The 18,118-nt window shown below is 32.5% G+C and overlaps 1 protein-coding gene across 1 annotated transcript in view; it reads right to left on the reverse strand.

Annotated features, from left to right (window-relative positions):
- The window catches only part of LOC122814343 (perforin-1-like), a 232,251-nt gene that overhangs the window by 174,159 nt on the left and 39,974 nt on the right, over positions 1-18,118 (reverse strand). Inside the window, exon 2 of the mRNA XM_044086928.1 lies at positions 2,078-3,163. Coding sequence (XP_043942863.1) covers positions 2,078-3,163 — 1,086 coding nt within the window. The remainder of the gene's footprint in view (positions 1-2,077; positions 3,164-18,118) is intronic.

The following is an 18,118-nucleotide window of genomic DNA, read 5'->3' on the forward strand; positions in this document are numbered from 1 at the left end:
TTATTATACAATACTTTGCAGAATATTAATGATATGATATGTGTAATTATTATACAATACTATGTGGAGTGCTAATAGTATGATGTGTGGGATTATTATACAATACAATGTGGAATGTTAATGGTATGATATGTGAAATTATTATACAATACTATGTGGAGTGCTAATAGTATGATGTGTGGGATTATTATACAATACAATGTGGAATGTTAATGGTATGATGTGTGAAATTATTATACAATAGTATGTGGAATGTTAATGGCATGATGTGCAGACCCCCCATTAATATTCCAAAACATGCACGCTGATTGGTCAGAGTGCATGTTGTAAATCAGACTTATACTAATGGAAAAAGGTCCAGTCTCCCGGAATTTTTCCATTAGTATAAGTCATTTTTTTTTTTTTTGTTACAGCAACGGAGAATGCAAGATCTCCGTTGCTTTTTAGAAAGTGTCTCGCTATGTTAAAGGGGTTTAACATTGTGAGACAGCTTTAAAAAAAGCAACAGAGATCTTCATTTCTCCGTTGATTTTTTTAAAGCTGTCCCGCTATGTTAACTAATTTGTCTAATAATTTGACCCTGTAATTAACAATATACCTACGATGTGCACTGTTGTCCATATGATAGTACTTGCTAAGTGCTTTACCAGCTATGAATGCCAGCAAAACACTTTGCATTTTTCTTCATTTTTGTTCTAAGTAGTAGCATGTGGAGAAATAAATCTCCATGAACTACAAAGAATTATGATCGGGTCTCCAGGCGTAATATTGAATTATGTCTTCTCGACATGGATGCCAAGATTCTTTTTTGACCTTCGCTTTTGAGGCAAATTTCTTGGAATCCATGTCTGAAACACATAATAAAGCAGTTAAGATCATCAACCTACTCATAATCCTCTGTATATATTTACTGACATTTGTTGACCGAGAAAGTCCAACTTGGTAAAACCCCCTTTTCTGCATAGGCCTGTAATTTTACCAAAAATAAATAAATAAAAATGAAAGAAGCAGACATTTTATATAAAGAGATAATTAGTTTACAGTAGTGACAAGGAAGTTAGAATGTGTGAAGCTAAGAATGTTAGATGTACTCTAGAAAGGAAAGGGTGGAAATGAGGTAAGAGGAGTGGAGGAGAGTCAGTGGTGGGGTAGAAGGGTAGTAGAATTAGATTAGTAGGGAAAGGGTATGGAAAAAGATTGTAAATCGTAAGTGTAATTTAAAGAAAGAAGCGAACATGCCAAATGTTACTGGTAGAGCAGACTGAGATGAAAAGGAGAAGGAAGGAGGAAGAGAAATAAAGAAAAGGTTGGATTGTGAAGTGAAGCATGAGTGCATATGGAGCATTGCCATAAATTTTTGAAGAAAGTTTTTAGCGAAGAGTTAAAGATTAGTATGTTATATAAGGACGTGATGATTAATGTGATTGAGTTCCATGTTATACTACAATTTGGAATGTTGACATCTGTTTAGAAGCGAGCTAAACCTCTACTAGTGATATGAATATAAGTCTGCAAGCAAACTACTCTTTGATACATTCACAAATGTATCAAGATACCCAAAATGGTATACTCTGGACTTAACACCGTGGGGCCTGGCTAACTGTATACTGGTACATGTGAATGGCATAAAAGATTATTAGCAAGAAAGAGTACCTGGAGACTGAAATTTATTACCTTAGGAGGAATTTAAGTAAACATTGTTGCCTTGAAAAGAATCTTGGATTCACAGAGCCACAGAAGAGTTACAATGTAGCTTGTTGATAGGGGGAATACACTCTAAAAAGACTTCTTAATCTTAGACAGAGCAAGTTTAAATAGCAAAAGACTTATCTTTTGCAGCAACCAAGAATTCATAGCCATCAAAAAAGATATAATTGTGCCACAGAGTTTCTTTCCACTTTTTTTCACTTTCATGGTATGATTTTAATGCAGACTCTGCTTTCCCCTCAATGAGGTGTAAAAATATATATTTTTAAAGCAGTATATAATTTTTGTGACAATCACAGTATCACCTAGAAAAATTTAGTTTATGGTTGAGTGAGAACGAGTGACATTTAGCTGATACCCTAAAGAATACAGGTTTGAATAAGGTTTGTATTCTGAACACCGAGGCCCTTCTAAATTTGGGCCACATTTCACATTCATCTGAAATATAATTTTTCCATGATTTAGATAGCATGTATGTGTTACAGGCCTTGGGGTCGCCACCACAGGTCTGCTGCATCCACCAAGGTTGTCATTCTTAAGCCCATCAGAATCATAAACTGTTACTTTCACCTGTGGTTTATCAAGCAGGTTGACATGGCCAAAATCAATAGGGTAGTTCCATTCAGGATTATCATTGTTATTTATTGTCAGGGTTGTTACTTCCAATGATCGGAAATCGACTACAACATACCCATCAGTTTCTCCCCAAACATCCCCATATAAATCATTTGCTTTTTCAATTACCATAGTGAACTCTGCACTGCCCTTATTTTTAGAGCAACACATGTTGGACACTTCAGCAGTAACATCACATTCACAGTTGCATTTACCTGATGTGCTGTATTTTGAGCCTTTTGGACATCTGGGGCACTTCTGTATAATAGCTTTCTCTTTAATGTACTCAGTGATAGCAATTTTAAGATTGACTTTTATTCTTTTATTAAAGTTTGCAAGCTTACTAAGGGGAGACAGGGAATAGGAGATTATATCAGGTTGCTTAGGAAGAGATGATATCCATTTATTAAACTTTCTATTTGCATTTTCAGTAGGAAACAGTAGATCAGCAGATGTGGAGACACTTCCTCCTGTGATATCAGAAACTCTTTCTCTGTACTTTTCAGAAAATTTTTCACCATGTAGCTTTTTTGTCTTGAGTTTTTCACACCTTTTGTACCCAGATGAGATCTCAACTGGCCCAATGGCTGCACTTGCTTCAACTCCCAAACAGTCCATTACCTCATCATTTTTCATATTGTCAAGTGCGAGTTTACAAGTCTTGAGGGCTGTGACCTCCTTCACCCTCCCACCCAACTGTACTTTGTGGATGTAGTGGGTGCCATAAATGTCAATCAGCTCACGGTACTGGAGTTTAGCTTCCGAGTGATAAGTAGTCGGGAGTGACTTCAACATGTTATGAAATGTTTCCTTAAGCCTAGGTTTGTCCCTTATTCTGTAACTGTATAAAGAAAAAAATGTTTAGTTTCACATTATACCAAATAAACAAACAAAAAAATGACAAGAACATTTATGAAATTTAGTTAGCAAGGTTTAAATGCTATTAAATGCTCACTTAAATAATGTACTAGTTTCTTCCACAGCTGGCAAGCTTCCTAAGATTTTGATGAGCAAAGCGATGGAGAGTATAATATAACCAATGTTCAAGAACAATAAACGCAGAACTTATTTTCAAGAGTTAAAGGATTTCTTACTGCAGATGCTTTGAATATGTTGATGAACAGTTCTTGGTTTCTTTGTTCTTGGGATATGTAGCAGGTCCATTCACTTGCCCAACTTGGGTGTCCTTTGAAAGACTATGAATCATTTGTTGTTTTGGGGAAATGGTTCTGCTGCTTCACTATAAAAGATGTTTGTGCTCAGACTAGTACAGCCAGAAGTGGAGATGCACAATGCATTTCTGAGGCACAGTTCAGTGAATATGATCTGAAGCAATGCATTATGGACTAGGTTTTCTACTGATCTGGTCATCTTTTGTCTTCCAATAAACCTTACTCTACAGATGGGACTAAAAATTAACACTGACTGAACCTAATTTTAATGTAATAAATAACAACATTAAGTGTTCATGTATGAAAACTGAGTATCAGCTCAGTGTATAATTACTACCTGCATTGGTGATGAACAGTTTTGTGATGGGATTCATAGGTTTGTGCAGTGAACAATAGTTAAGTGAAAGCAAACAGATTAAATCTTCTTCACTACTATGTGTCACATTCAGTAACAAGTAGAAGAATGAGATGTTATAATGCCTTTCTTTATGTTTGGTCAAGTTTTGTAAAAATGGATTATACTTCATTGATTTTTCTGTATAAAGTAGCATAACTCAGAAATGCCTAAAATACAAAAGAAAAGATCTTGTTTTTCAGGTTACATATTCCTTGTGGGGAATTTGGTCCCTCATAACTTTAGCTTGTACATAATATGTTCACAGGTGGCTAATATAATAAAACTATACAGTTTCAATAAACTGTGATTAAAAGGAATCAAAGAAAAGTCACTTAGACTGATATTCATCAAAGTGTAAGCATGCCATTATAATGAGCCATTTGATACATTTGTTTTTGTTATTCTGGCTGAAGAGGAATATAACAGATGCTGTTGCTGAAGAGGAATATAACAGATGCTGTTGCTGTTACTGTAGATGCTGTGACTCACTGTTACTGTTTTCAGAAACATCTCTTTTTGTTAGATGTGTGCACATTATGACATTATGGACTACTTTAAGCACAATGCTATCAGACATGTGGCAAAAGCAAGTACTGGCACAATTGGCATCACTGAACTGAACTGAATCAATTGCAGACTTATCTACTGAGGTTTTAAGCATAAATCTACAAATGGACACAAACAGAATGAATTCCATATAAAAACAAAACCAATTCAATGAACATAGAAGTGAATCCTGTTACACTGTTATACCTAAAGCACCAATAGTCATACATTCACATAATGAGAATGCTGTTAATACCTATAAAGACATAGTGAAATTACCATTATGGTAAAATATGCACAATTAAAATATCATAAAGTAAATCTCCAGTGTCTACTCATCCCTTCTCCATCCTCTCTAGCTTCACTCCCTTCAATAATGCTCTGAAAGCTTAAAGATATTTGTAGGGAAAAATTCAGTTCAGGTAAAACAATGCATGTTATTATCCACTATAATGTAAATTAGGGATTGGATCAACTTTGTTCTTGCTTTGAAGATATTTCTTCTGATTAACTTCTTTGTGATGAGGATTTACTCACAGAGCTAGTGAGAAAAAATAAGAAAAGGAAATGGAAGATCTTATTTATGTATTTATCTATTTTATTGTGAGAAAATGGATCTCTGCAAAGTTCCTGCTCAGTTCAACCCCCCTCACCCAACAACAGATAAGTAGCCAATCTGATTAGAGCGAGCTCATGAAACATTTTAGTCAGACCAAATTAAAAATAAGTGCTCAAAATTAATTATGTTGTTCAGCCTTGCAAGTGATATATATATATATATATATATATATATATATATATATATATATATATATATATATATATATATATATATATTTATATATAGTTTGAATGAACTCTGTATTGGGACACCAGTCACTAAACATAAAGACAGACCCAAGCAATGAAAATCAATTCAAAGTATTCTAATACAGCTAAATCAGAGTTCTAAGTCTGAAGTACTTGGCTGATTGTACTTACAGCAGTTATACTCTATAATATTTTTACTTCCATTCCATTATATTGATAAGGTGGATTTATGTTTCAGAATTGGCATGTCTCTAAAGATGGCAGGCTATAGAACTGGTCTTTCAAGTTAGTTTTCTTGTACCTTTCACCTAAAGAGAGGGAAATTATTTGAGAACCTTTTTGCCTGGTTTCCCTGTGAGATGGATCCTGTACCTTCTGACAACACTCCATCTGCATTTGCAGCTTGGGTCATTTTAAAGATGGCCTGCTTAAGTTTGCTAAGTGCCTCTTTGGTGAGATAAAGGAAGCTGTGCCACTGGGGAGATAGACTTAAAGCTGAGCACTGTACTGCAGTCTAAACTTCCATTGTGACTGTCTATAGATGTGAATTATAGACTGAAAAGCTGCTATTTTGAGTGTGATATGCAATAAATAATCATGATCACATAAGACCCTTATGTCACCAATTTTAACTAGTTTTTCAGAGGCCCATAATGTAGACAGCATTATATGCTTTAGTGTAGATATTTCAAACCTCACTAACACTGGCTGGGTATTTTAGCTCTCAAGTTCTGAGGGATGGAACCTTGTGTACTCTTTCTATTTGGACCATTTCTAGGTCAAGTTCAGTCCATTGCACAATGGATGAATGCATGTAGTGGAAACAGCCATCACCTTCTTCTCTTTCTTTTTTTTAAGAATTTTTTTATTAGTTTAGCATATTTACAAAATATGCACAGAAAGGAAGAAATTCAAATTCACATATTGTTATACAATGATAGGAATATACTGAATCATCAAGGTAATCTTACATAATTAACACATTAAGAATCTTGGTATTTCAACAGCAAAAGTTTAAGGTTCTCCCAACCACTAAAAGTCTCAGTATGATTTATAAATCTTATTCGGATCACTTCTTTTTCAGTTTTACATAGTATTGCTGTTAAATTTAAAAATTCATTGAATACAGGAACTGACTTCACTTCCAATTTTTTACAATAAATTTTCTAGCAACTGCCAAAAGAGTCCAAAACATTTTTGCTCTTTGGCTTTTAAAATACAGGAAGTGGAAGATTCATTAGCATTACTAAATTAAAGAACAATTTTCAGATCACAATACCTTAAAAACATACTTATCTCTTCCCAATATACATTTAATTTTTCACAATCCATAAACATGTATTCAAGCAGCATTTACATATTTGCTATATATCCAACAAACTGAAAAAATCTTTTTTACTAAACATTTTGTTTTATAGGGTATAACAAACATTCTATGTACATATTTCCACATAAAACTTTTCAGTATAAACTTGAAGAAGTTTGACTAACTGATCTAAGTAAATTTTTTTATTGTTACCGTCTATTGATTTACTCAGTCCACTATCTATTAAGTTCCAGAGTTTTGCATCAAAATTGTTATTATTAGTATTATAATTTATAATTAACTTATATAGCTTGGAAAAAACTTCCTTTGCATGTCAATTTACCTTTGATAAGAGCATTCATATATACGCTTAATGGGGAATTAACTTTCTTGTGTGGCATAAGCCAGGGAATCTTGTTGGCTAGGCTTACTTAGGCCCTTGGGCCAATAGCCTAGTACCTACCTATGAACAGTGTTCTGCTCTCTTCACTCATATTATTCACAAATTAATTTAATTTCTTAGTGATGGATATTATTAACTAGTTAGCAGATTCATCCAACTTATATTTATTTCATTAAATATTGCGTGGACTTAGCTTTTCCTTTTTCAAAGCAATCATAACAGAATACTAATCCATTCCTTTTTAGTAAATGTATTTTAACTTTATTCTGAGTTGCCTTAAATCTAGAGGTATGTGCAATGGGAAAGCACAAAAATTTCCATTTTGATATTAATGGAGTTTTAAAAACCACATTTCTTAACTGTTCTATGAATTGATTTCATATATGCAGAGTCTAAAAACTGCAATGAATGTTAACCAGATGAAAGGATTCTTATATATTTCTAAGGTATACGCTTTAATAAAGCTATAAAAATTTTGCATAACCTGCACTTCAGTGGTTTTCCATTCAATAGTGTAACTTGAGTCTATTCAGAGGATAATAGATGTAACACTTGCAGCAACAGAATAAGATTCTGAATCTGGAAACTACTACCACCACACTCCCATAATTTTATATGTTTTCTATAAGCAATTCTTGGCATTTTAGGATACCATAAGTATGATGTTAATAATTTTTCCCTTTATTTTAAAAAAAATTTTGTGAGGTGTTAAAGCTATTGAATTCAAAGCATGGCTAATATAATCATGTTAGTAAATACTAACCCATCCTCAAAACTGAAAAACATTCATTCCATTTTTTAATACAAAATAACACTTCTTCAATTACATTTTCAAAATTATTATTAATAGTCATACTCACATCTTGATAGATTTTTATTCCTAAATATTTTATTTTCCTTCCCAATTATAGTTATATTTATCTTTAAGTTTGCTATCTAATAATTGATTTAACACTAAATGTTGGTTTTATTGTTATTAAATTTCAGCTGCAATTCTTCTTGAAACCTTTCAATTCCCTCATCTATTGCAATCAAGCAATTTAAATCTCCTATAGTTAGTAAAATATCATCTGCAAAAAGCGATAATTTAGACTGACTATTTTTATTAATTGAGAATCCATCAAATTTTTCATTGCTTCTTATACTGTTAGCTAATGGTTTGATAACTAATGCAAATATTAAAGGGGTCGAAGGAAGCCCTTGTTTTGTGCCTTTTTTTAAACTGAATCTTTGAGAAATGCAAGATCTGATTTTAACATATATTTTGTCTATATACAGGTTTTTAAAATTCCAATAATCTGCTTTTTGAAATATAAACACTTCTAAAGTTTTAAACAAGTAATTTGAATGTACTATATCAAAAGCTCTCTCAATATCTATGCTAATTAGGGTCAACTTCTCATTCATTCCCTTTGCTAAATCTAAGATAGTTTTTTACCATTTTATATATATTGACTATATATTCTGTGTTATCTTTATTATTTAATTTATCTAATATGTCTCTTAATTTTGTGGTGAAAATGGAAGTAAATATTTTATAGTAAACATTTAATAATGCTATAGAGTTATATGAGGAAACTAACTTATTATCCTTTCCTTGTTTAAGTATAGGTAAGATTACATAAAATTTCCATAAGGGAGGAATTATTGTGTCACTCTGAATTATCCTGAAGATATCACTCCATAATTCAAAATATTTAATAGAAACAGAGTATATAATTTCACACTTTACCATCTAACCCTGGAGGTTCACTATTTTAACCTTTTTTTAAAGCTTCTTTAACTTTTATCAGGGTAATAGGCTTATTCAACAGAGATAGTTGTTGGTCATTAAATTTATTAGAAACATTTTTTTTTTAAATAATTACCAACTTTGTAATCATCAGGATTATTATTTTTATCTTTATTAAGATCTTCATGGATTTAAAAAAAATATTAAGCATTTCCTCTATATCTGAAGTAAACTTGTTAGTGTGAGCATTTTGGATATTATTTTGTGCCTGTTTGCTTAATATCTTACTTCTGTTAGCTAATATATGTACGTTTTTGAAGTCATTGCATAACTATGCAATTTTATTTTTATATAAAGCTATCTCTACTTTATGCATAAAATCTGTTTGATATTTTATCATTACTATTTTAATAATGTCCATATTATCTAATTTCTTTGTTGTTCAGACCTTGCTTTGTGTATTTCATCTTACATTTCTAACAACTGTTTATCTCACTCTTTAATTTTATTACTAGCACATCTTCCCATTCTTTAATTTGCATTTTACGGAGTCCCAAATTATGACTTTACTAACCTGACCATTATCATTCAAAGATAAAAAAAATAGATTTTTCCTTCATGTAACTCTTAAACTTTTTTAATTTCATCATATATACTGGGATTCTGGAAATAATTTGACATTTTCTTATATCATTACTATATTACTTAGTACATTATAATCAGATAAAAGACAAGGAATAGTTTTAAAATAATTCACTTTATTAAGTAAATCTATAGAGGCATAAATCCTATCAGTTCTAGTTTGTATCCAATTCATATAAGAATAATGAATGAAGAACAATTATTTATCTTCTGCTTTAACTAGTATATCAATGAGATTGTTATTACTAATCCCTCTGTTTAAGGGAGTTTCTATAGTTACAATATGTTTTCAATTGTGAACTGCCAACATACTATTTTAAATGAAAATGCTTGTTTATGCTGTCTTGACTAGTTTTAAAAGGTTTTAAAAGTTGACACTAGTTTGTTATAGAGAAGGGTTGTAATAGTTAATTAGGTGATGATGTCATTAACCTTTTAAGGCTGCCACCCACCGGTAAAAAAAAACAATCTGTTGCAACTTACACTGTTCTGAAGAAGTCCTATTACCTGTGGATGAAAGCACTTAACGTGTTATTGTAAATAAAGCCTTTTTGCAGGACTCAACTCTGATGACTTCGTCTCTTCTTTTTTGTTACTGGTTGGTGTTCGTGTTTTTACTAGTATGGATGAAGAAGCTGGAGCTGAAACCACATTAGGCAAAATTTAAAAACTGCAAGAAACATTTGCAGTGAGCATTGTTAACCTGACTGGATTCATAGACAAACTTAACCAGAGACTTTCAGTGGGTTTGGTGCCATAAAAATAAACTAAATGGCTCAGGGTGCACAGAGGAGCAGAATAACAAGACCAACTGATAAAAAGGAACTGCACCAAACTTACACAACCACAATGTTTATTTGCAAAGAAATAAAAAGGTAAAATAATGTTAGCGCTTGCACGACTGCTCATGTCGCTTCATTATCATGGGTTTGGTGCCATCTTGTGGTTCTGGGCAAGATCTGAGTGTTGAGATGGGAGGAAGCAGCCATTCCCCTCAACAAACAGGGGATTTTGAAATTACTCCACCACAGCGAATGACAATGGAAGGAACTGATGTCATTTCTGGTATTTAGACTGGAACTTGTGGCCAGGAGGTTGATGTGAGGTTACCAGAGGCATCCAAGCTGGTTAACAATGATGTGTAGATTAAACAATGCTTGCAAAGAGAATTTTTATGTTATGGACTAGTGCATCATGATAGGAATGAACACACGTGCCTTGAACAGCAATTTAAAAACATTTTGTGACTTAGTTTTTAAAAATAGAAAGTTATAACTTGAAGCAAGTTACCTGAGGGAGTGTTTACACTTGGAAAGGATTCCCAAATGTCTCCATCTATGGAAATATCCTACAGATTTGATTAAAGACTTTGCTTTACAAAAAGAACTTTTAGCACTTTTTAACAGGCATGGGTGTGAATTTTTGGATGTGTTACTCAGAGACTATGAAAGGCAAATGAATAGTATCTTGCGTAATACTGAGACTGTTAATGAAAATATAAAAAGTGATTTGCTTTTTGAAAGTAGACTGATTTTAATGATAGTTTGAGGAAAATTTAAATTGATGTTGGCATGCTTAAAAGTAAAAGTGATTAAAAGTAAAAACTTGAAAGGGACTGTTTAGAGTACCAAAAGGTACCACCACCCCTATTACAGGGAAAAGAAACTCTAAACTGGTCAATAGTTAAGCAGTATTTAACAATGTTAATGTACAATTTGATGAACAGAACATCAGTTTTAGTGAACAAGGCAGCCATTTAGGGATCCCCCCCACTGAGACACTCTCTGAGACTGAGGGACAGGGAGCAGAACAATATGAATCAAGGGATGACAGTGGAACAGGGGGAACACATGACAACATACTACCGGGGGAGGGGAGACAGAAGGGTGGAGCATGGTTGAATGGCCTGAGAAGTGGAATCAGAAGAGGCAATGGAACTAGACATTCATTTGATCATTACAAATGACCTTGGTGACTTCAGAATTTTCAATTACAGTAGTTTGGAGGTGAATGCTACCTGGGCCAATTTATTTGAAAGGGGCTTGACATTCGTACCTACATCAAACATCAAAATTGAGGAAGCTTTGTTACAACTTAAACTGTTTGTTAGGAGAATTAACTTAGCTTTCTTTTTTAAGAACAGTGATACTAAAAATAACAATGGAGCTATCCCTTTGAAGAGACCCAGCACATTTAATCCATCACTTCACCCCACAGTACTTTTGTTTGAAAAACTATGCACATTTCATTTTAGAGAATTTATAAGAAACAAAAGACGTAACACAGGAGAAGGAAATTTAAGTGAAACAGAATCCACCCTCCTCAAGGAAATTATCAAAAACAAACAAATTAGAGTAATGAAACCTGACAAAGGGGGTGGGCTGGTAATCATGGACAGAAATGAATATATCAACAAGATGTTCAATCTCTTATATTCAGATACTTATAATGAAGCCTCAATCAATGAGGTGAATATTGCATATTGAAAAATAGACCTAGCTTTAGAAGAAAATTAGTTTTAGAAGGTTCTAAAAGTTGACACTTGTTTGTGATAGAGAGGGGTTGTAATAGTTAATTAGGTGATGATGTCATTAATTTTTTAAGGCTACCACCCACAGGATAAAAATTCAGTATGTTGCAACTTACATTGTTCTGAAGAAGTCCTATTACCTGTGGATGAAAGTGCTTAATATATGTTATTGTAATTAAAGTCTTTTTGCCGCACTCGACTCTGAAGACTTCTTCTCTTCTTTTTTTGTTACTGGTTGCTATTCATGTTTTTACTAATCCCTCTATTTAGTTCTTTAGCTGCTGCCACTATTTTAGCTTTCGTCTATTCACTTATATCTTCTATACCACATTGGCAATTAATATCCCCTTCTAAAATTAAACTACCCTTCCAATGGCTTTGCAGTAAGTTTAAGTTATCTTTAGCCACCCTTGCACCTATTCCAGGGATCCAGTAAAAATTAGCTAGTATATACATTTTGCCATCATATTTGATTATTACAAATGTATACATTCCTTTGGGATCATTAATAGAGTCCATGACCTTAGGCATTACTGTGGATTTCCTCCAAAGTATAGCAGTTCCTCTCCTCTTTTTGTTAAAAGAAGCAGATGATAACATTTCATAACCTAAGTTTTTTAAATACGTGCATCTTTATTTATCAGCTGAGTCTCTTGCAAGAATATAATGCCTCCTCTATTTAATTTTAGATGTCTTGTTGATGATTTCTTTTTGTTGCCATTATTTATTCCACTTATATTAATAGATAATAGATTAAGACTATGCATACTGTATATTTAGAAAGATTTCTTTTAAAAGATACTATGACACATTTATCCACAATATTAATTTAATTATATATGACTCAAATGCATTCCTCTGACACTATCTTAACATTCCAGATTTTTGAATTTTTCCTTTTTACAAACTGAAACTACTAAATCTCAAAAATAACAAAAACAAATACAAGTCTGCAACTATTACTGTATATATTGCTAATAAAACACAGCATACCATGGATACCAAAGTTCTTAGTTTACCTATTTAATAGTCAAACTAATGTACTATTGCTCTACCTACCAATACCTAAAAATTCAACAAGAAACTACCCAAAAGTTACTGTGACTTGCAACTAATTAATATAATATTATATATAGGTCAAATAATAAGAGCCTATTAGTTTAGTTATAGATTTTGTTATTTAAAACTATTCCCCCATTAATGCATAAAAGTTTAATAATCCTCATCTACTAATCACAAATATAAATAATCCAACAAATAGTATATTATATGCCTATTTATGTTATATCAGTATAAATTACACATTAAATATTCCTAAATTGTTTGCTCATTCAATATTATTATAACTAGATCTCTAAATAAATAAATATAACAGAGTGGGATCTGAAGAGATAAAGACATATGTAACTTACAGGTCACATATAATCTTATCATATTAAACTATAATATAAAAGAGAAATCAATGTACATATATATTTACCATGTCAAAAACACACACATATTTTATATCTCTAACAAAAAGCTCTGAATTAGTTTTTAAAGTACAAGTGCCTATATCTCAGATGTATGTAACACTCTTAACATGTCAAATATCAACATATTTAAAAATCATTTAGCTTATTAAACTATGTCATAAAATATGTATATTGCTGGGGTCAAAGAGAACATCTTGCTATTTCTATGGAGTCACAAAATGCAGTCTACATTGTATTCAAAAGTTACAAAGTGTTCAGTTAAAATCTCATTCTCCTTTCCCAGATTCAATCATACTGAAAAAATCTGTTTTACTTTCCATCAAAATGGATGTGCTGATTCAGTAATAAAATAGTCAAGTTTTAGCTTTGACTTATTAAATTAGTTATTTCCTGTAGTCTTAGTCAGTCTAAGAACATACAACATGTAAAAAGCTTCAAAGTTCACATCACCAAGTTTCAAAATACAGCTTTCAGATTTTCAAATATGTTATATGATTTTCTATGTAAATGTTATGAGATCTTTTACATTCACATTTCTGTCATATGCAGATGCATGTAATCAGCATCTTTCTTAAAAGCAGTTTGTTATTGAAGTATATTTTCTGTCCAATTTTCTCACTACTATTCTACCTTATTCTATATATCTTGTATTTCTAACATATCCATCAAAGAGCTATTTTGATCATCAGCTCCTATAAGATTATAGCATGTGTATATATTTCTTAAGTTACTGATACTGCTCTTTTAGTAATCGTACATAGTAGATATGGCCTTCCTTGTGCATATGCATATTATTCATAACATGCTTACTCCTATTAATTCTAATGTTACAAGCAATCTCGACCACATAAAAAATTCCTGTTTATTTCATTTGAATGTGTGTTTTTAGCCATTGTGAAATGTTGTTCTGATCTAAGCTTTACATTCTGACATCAGAATTTGACTACAGCATATGAAAATGACAACTCACAGCACACAGTAGCTGCTAACTTCATCTTTCTCATTCTTCTAAGCTCTTTTAAGCTGTTCCAGTGAGTAACAAACATCTTACTGTATTTCTTTTAATATGTAGAGTAAATATGAATAATTAAAGTTAATAATACTACTGCATAATTAATATTAAAATGTAAAATGTAAAGAAATGGTATGTTACAACTGCTCAGTATAAACATTACTGTAACTTTTTTCTTACCAATTCTTCACTTCTTAGGAAAGAAAAGATGTGTTATTTTGAGTATATTTCTCACATAATACTTGAGAGAAAAAATAGAAAGTTATTTTCTTCTTTCACAGACATCAGTGATGTACTTTGATCTAGATTTTCTTCAGGACAGCTCAAGGTGGGAAAATATAGCAGTCTGAAGAAATGGAACACTCTTTTCTTCTCAAGATTTCTCAATAAGTGTCAGTGGTTTCATAAATGACCTGTGAACGGAATGTGTTACACAGGAACAAAGAAAACAAAATTCACAAGCACTTTAAGTACTTTAACACCTCTAATTATCATATTGCTTAGATATGACACATAGTTAACCCAGCACTGCACATACTAAGCAAAGCTGAACAAATAAAACAAAATTCTTAACTTATTTAACTTTAAAGTTAACAATTCTATTCATACCTCTCAAGTGTACCTCATTACGAGGAGCGTACCTCATTTGGAGTCTTAAAAAGTTCATGTTCCTCGAAGTTCCTCAAAGTTCCACATTGAAAGACGCTGTCACACATTCAGTGTTAGGAATTTTTTTAATGAAATCCATTGTAAATAGAAATGAATCATATTAATTCATTAAAAGATCTTCCTTATAAGTAAAGCCAGTGTATTTTAACCATCCTATGACCTTCCTAGTTGAAGTTGTTAGTAAGCCATTCATGTGAGTTCCTCATTTTGCCCATTTGTTCCACATTATGAGAGCTAGTGTTCCTCATTTTGGAGATGGAAGGTTGAGAGCTATGATTCTATTGCTTGCAATATAATGGCATTCACTTACAGGAAGCATTTGTTTAACATTTAGAAACACACTTGTAGGTTTAGTTAAATGAAATATGTTGTCTTTTACTGTAAATATAGTAAAACTAACCCTTTATATTCCTCATCATGACAAATGTTTTAGCTTAAAATATAAATACATACTTACATATGTTTTGAAGCTAAAGTCCAGTACAAACCTTTTACTTAAAATGTAAATATGTTGTTTCAGAAAATAATAGTTCTTCACTCATAGAATGAGAGCCACTTGTTTTTGGCTTTTTAGTTTTTGAAGCAGTTTTCCAAGAATTTAGCTCACTCTGTCTTTTCAGGGATACACTGTTCCACTCTGTTTCTTCAGTGTTATTAAGGATTTTATTGCTGTTAACAAAAGTGAAAATTTCCTCCAGTGTGTTAAATACTTTGCTTTCTTCGTAAAGGAATAATTTGATCTTTGCAGGAAACACCAATGGGGCTTTAATATTGTTTTTTTTAAGTTCCTTGATCAGTGGTAAACAGAATTGTATTTTACTAATTACTTTACTGGAATAATCATTGTCAAATCTGACTACATGTTTACCTCTTTTAATAGGTGAGCTAGACCATTCTGCTTGTAATATTTGATCTTTTTCTACATTAACTTACCAATAATTAAGCATGGTGGTAAGTTTTCATTCTGAGAAGGTTCTCTCATGAATGTATGTGCTCTTTCAATTCCAAAAGATAAACTTACAGGTAGATTTAATGTTTTATGTAGCCAGGTAGTTAAGAAGTTTATTATATTATTTCCCTCATGTAATGAGGTATACCATAAATTGTAATGTTATTTTGTCTCAGTCTATTTTCTAAATCATTGGGATTTTCTTTGAGTCAGTTTTTTTTTTTTAAGAAATTCAGTCTGAGACTCATGTTCAGTTATTTTTCCTTCATTATCACTCAAAGTCTCTTCCATACTGCTGACTTGTGCACCTTATTGTTTCAAAAGAATTTCAAAATGTTCCATCCTGTTTCTGGTCTCTTCTTTAAAACTTTCTAGCTTGGTATTCAGTTTGTCTACTTTTAATAATACATCCTGCATACTAGATAGTATTAACTGGATATCTTTTCATAACACAAGAATCCTGAGTATCTTTTTCTTGAGTGACTCATGCTGAAGTATCTTCTCTCTTAACCAAGAAGTTGGAACTCTGATGGAAAATTACAACTTTTGAAGAACTTGAGGCTATAAATATTTTCTCTGCTATTAATGAATAAAATTAGCTAACAACAAGTATCTCCAAAATTTAAGTTTTTTCATTACGTTTTCTGTCAGAGAAAAGTTTCCAGTCACAGAGTTTTCACCAGTTGCTGCTCTCAGTCATCTTGGCCATGCCCCCACATTCTTCTCTTTCTGTTATACCGGTGAACCCCGTATTCTTTTACCAACCTTGATCTTCCAGATCAGTGAGCTTGGCTTCTACTAATTCAAGTCAGGCTTCTCCAGAACCCACTTGGTGTTTAATATCCCTGACCTTGGGTATCTTCCACAGTAAGCTGATCTGAGTGCAGGGTCAGTGTAGCTTCTATGTTGGTTAGTTTTTTTCTCTACTTTCTCCATATGGGTCATCAGTGTAGCATCCATTTTTTGTAGCTGAGACAGGACTTGATGTAAGCTTGATGACTGCATGTTCTTTGCCAATGATTCTGAAGCCATGGGGGCTGAAGGAGTGTTAGGCCAGTTTCTTGGTGGACATTCCCTCTTCTCAATTTAACAAATACCAGTTATTAGGTGTTGCTTAGATTTAGCCTCTTTTCTTGTATTCAGAACCTGTGCTGCCTATAATATATCAACTTTATTGCATTAAAAAGATGCCAACCTTAATTTTAATAGATACAAACTTTTAAGGGAGAAGAATGGGAAGCATGAGAGATCAGAGCAAGTTATTCTGCTCTCATCCTGACCAGAAGTCTGTAATAAGTATTTTTTTTTTATTTACAGCTACAATGTGATGGCAGAAGAAATGGGATGCCACAACATTCTGCTAAAATAACCTTCATTCTGGCAAATTTCTTTTCAGCCTGACTCTAGATGCTGCATTCTGGTTCTGCTATTAATTTCATTTTTAAATTATTGATTTGCTAACTGGGTAAATAAACTGGTCATCATTGTCCCCTTATAACCACAATATGGGGCACAAGTGCAAGGGGTAAATGCAATAATATATAGACAGTATAGAGCAGCCAGCCAATGTGCATGTTTTAGGAGGAGGAAGGACACTAGAATATCCTAAGTAAATCCATGCAAGTATGCGGCAAGCCTGTGAATTCCATTGAAGTAGGCTGTCCACATGCTCTCTATGATACATACATGTTTAGTCAGAATACTGACAATCTGAAAATTTAAAGACTTCATTTTCACTCTTTGAATATTTGATGAAAAACTGAAATTACTTTCCTCATATACAGTTAAAATCTTCATCCCACACACTTTTTATACCATCTGACCACCAGACTATCTCCAATACCATTTTCTTTGCATTACTTCTCTACTTCCACTATCAAATTTAGATCTGTAAGGAAATATCTCTGAAAATTGGAAACTGCGGATTTAACTTTTGTATATCATTGTGAGTCAATTTTCTAAGAAACCAGAATGTAGGTTCATAGGTTAATAGGTGTATACTAGGTTAAAGGTCACTGAGGCCTTTATAAGCCTAACCATGCAATCTTAAGGTATCCCATGGGTTATTGCACCTTAGATGTTATTCTAAAGGGTGTATGTTAGCTAGGGCAAGATTAATGGTTACCTTTGTCCAATAGGGACATAGGTGTCAG

This window comes from Protopterus annectens, chromosome 10.part0 (genome assembly GCF_019279795.1).
Source record: "Protopterus annectens isolate FY-2018-M chromosome 10.part0, PAN1.0, whole genome shotgun sequence".
NCBI lineage: Eukaryota > Metazoa > Chordata > Ceratodontiformes > Protopteridae > Protopterus > Protopterus annectens.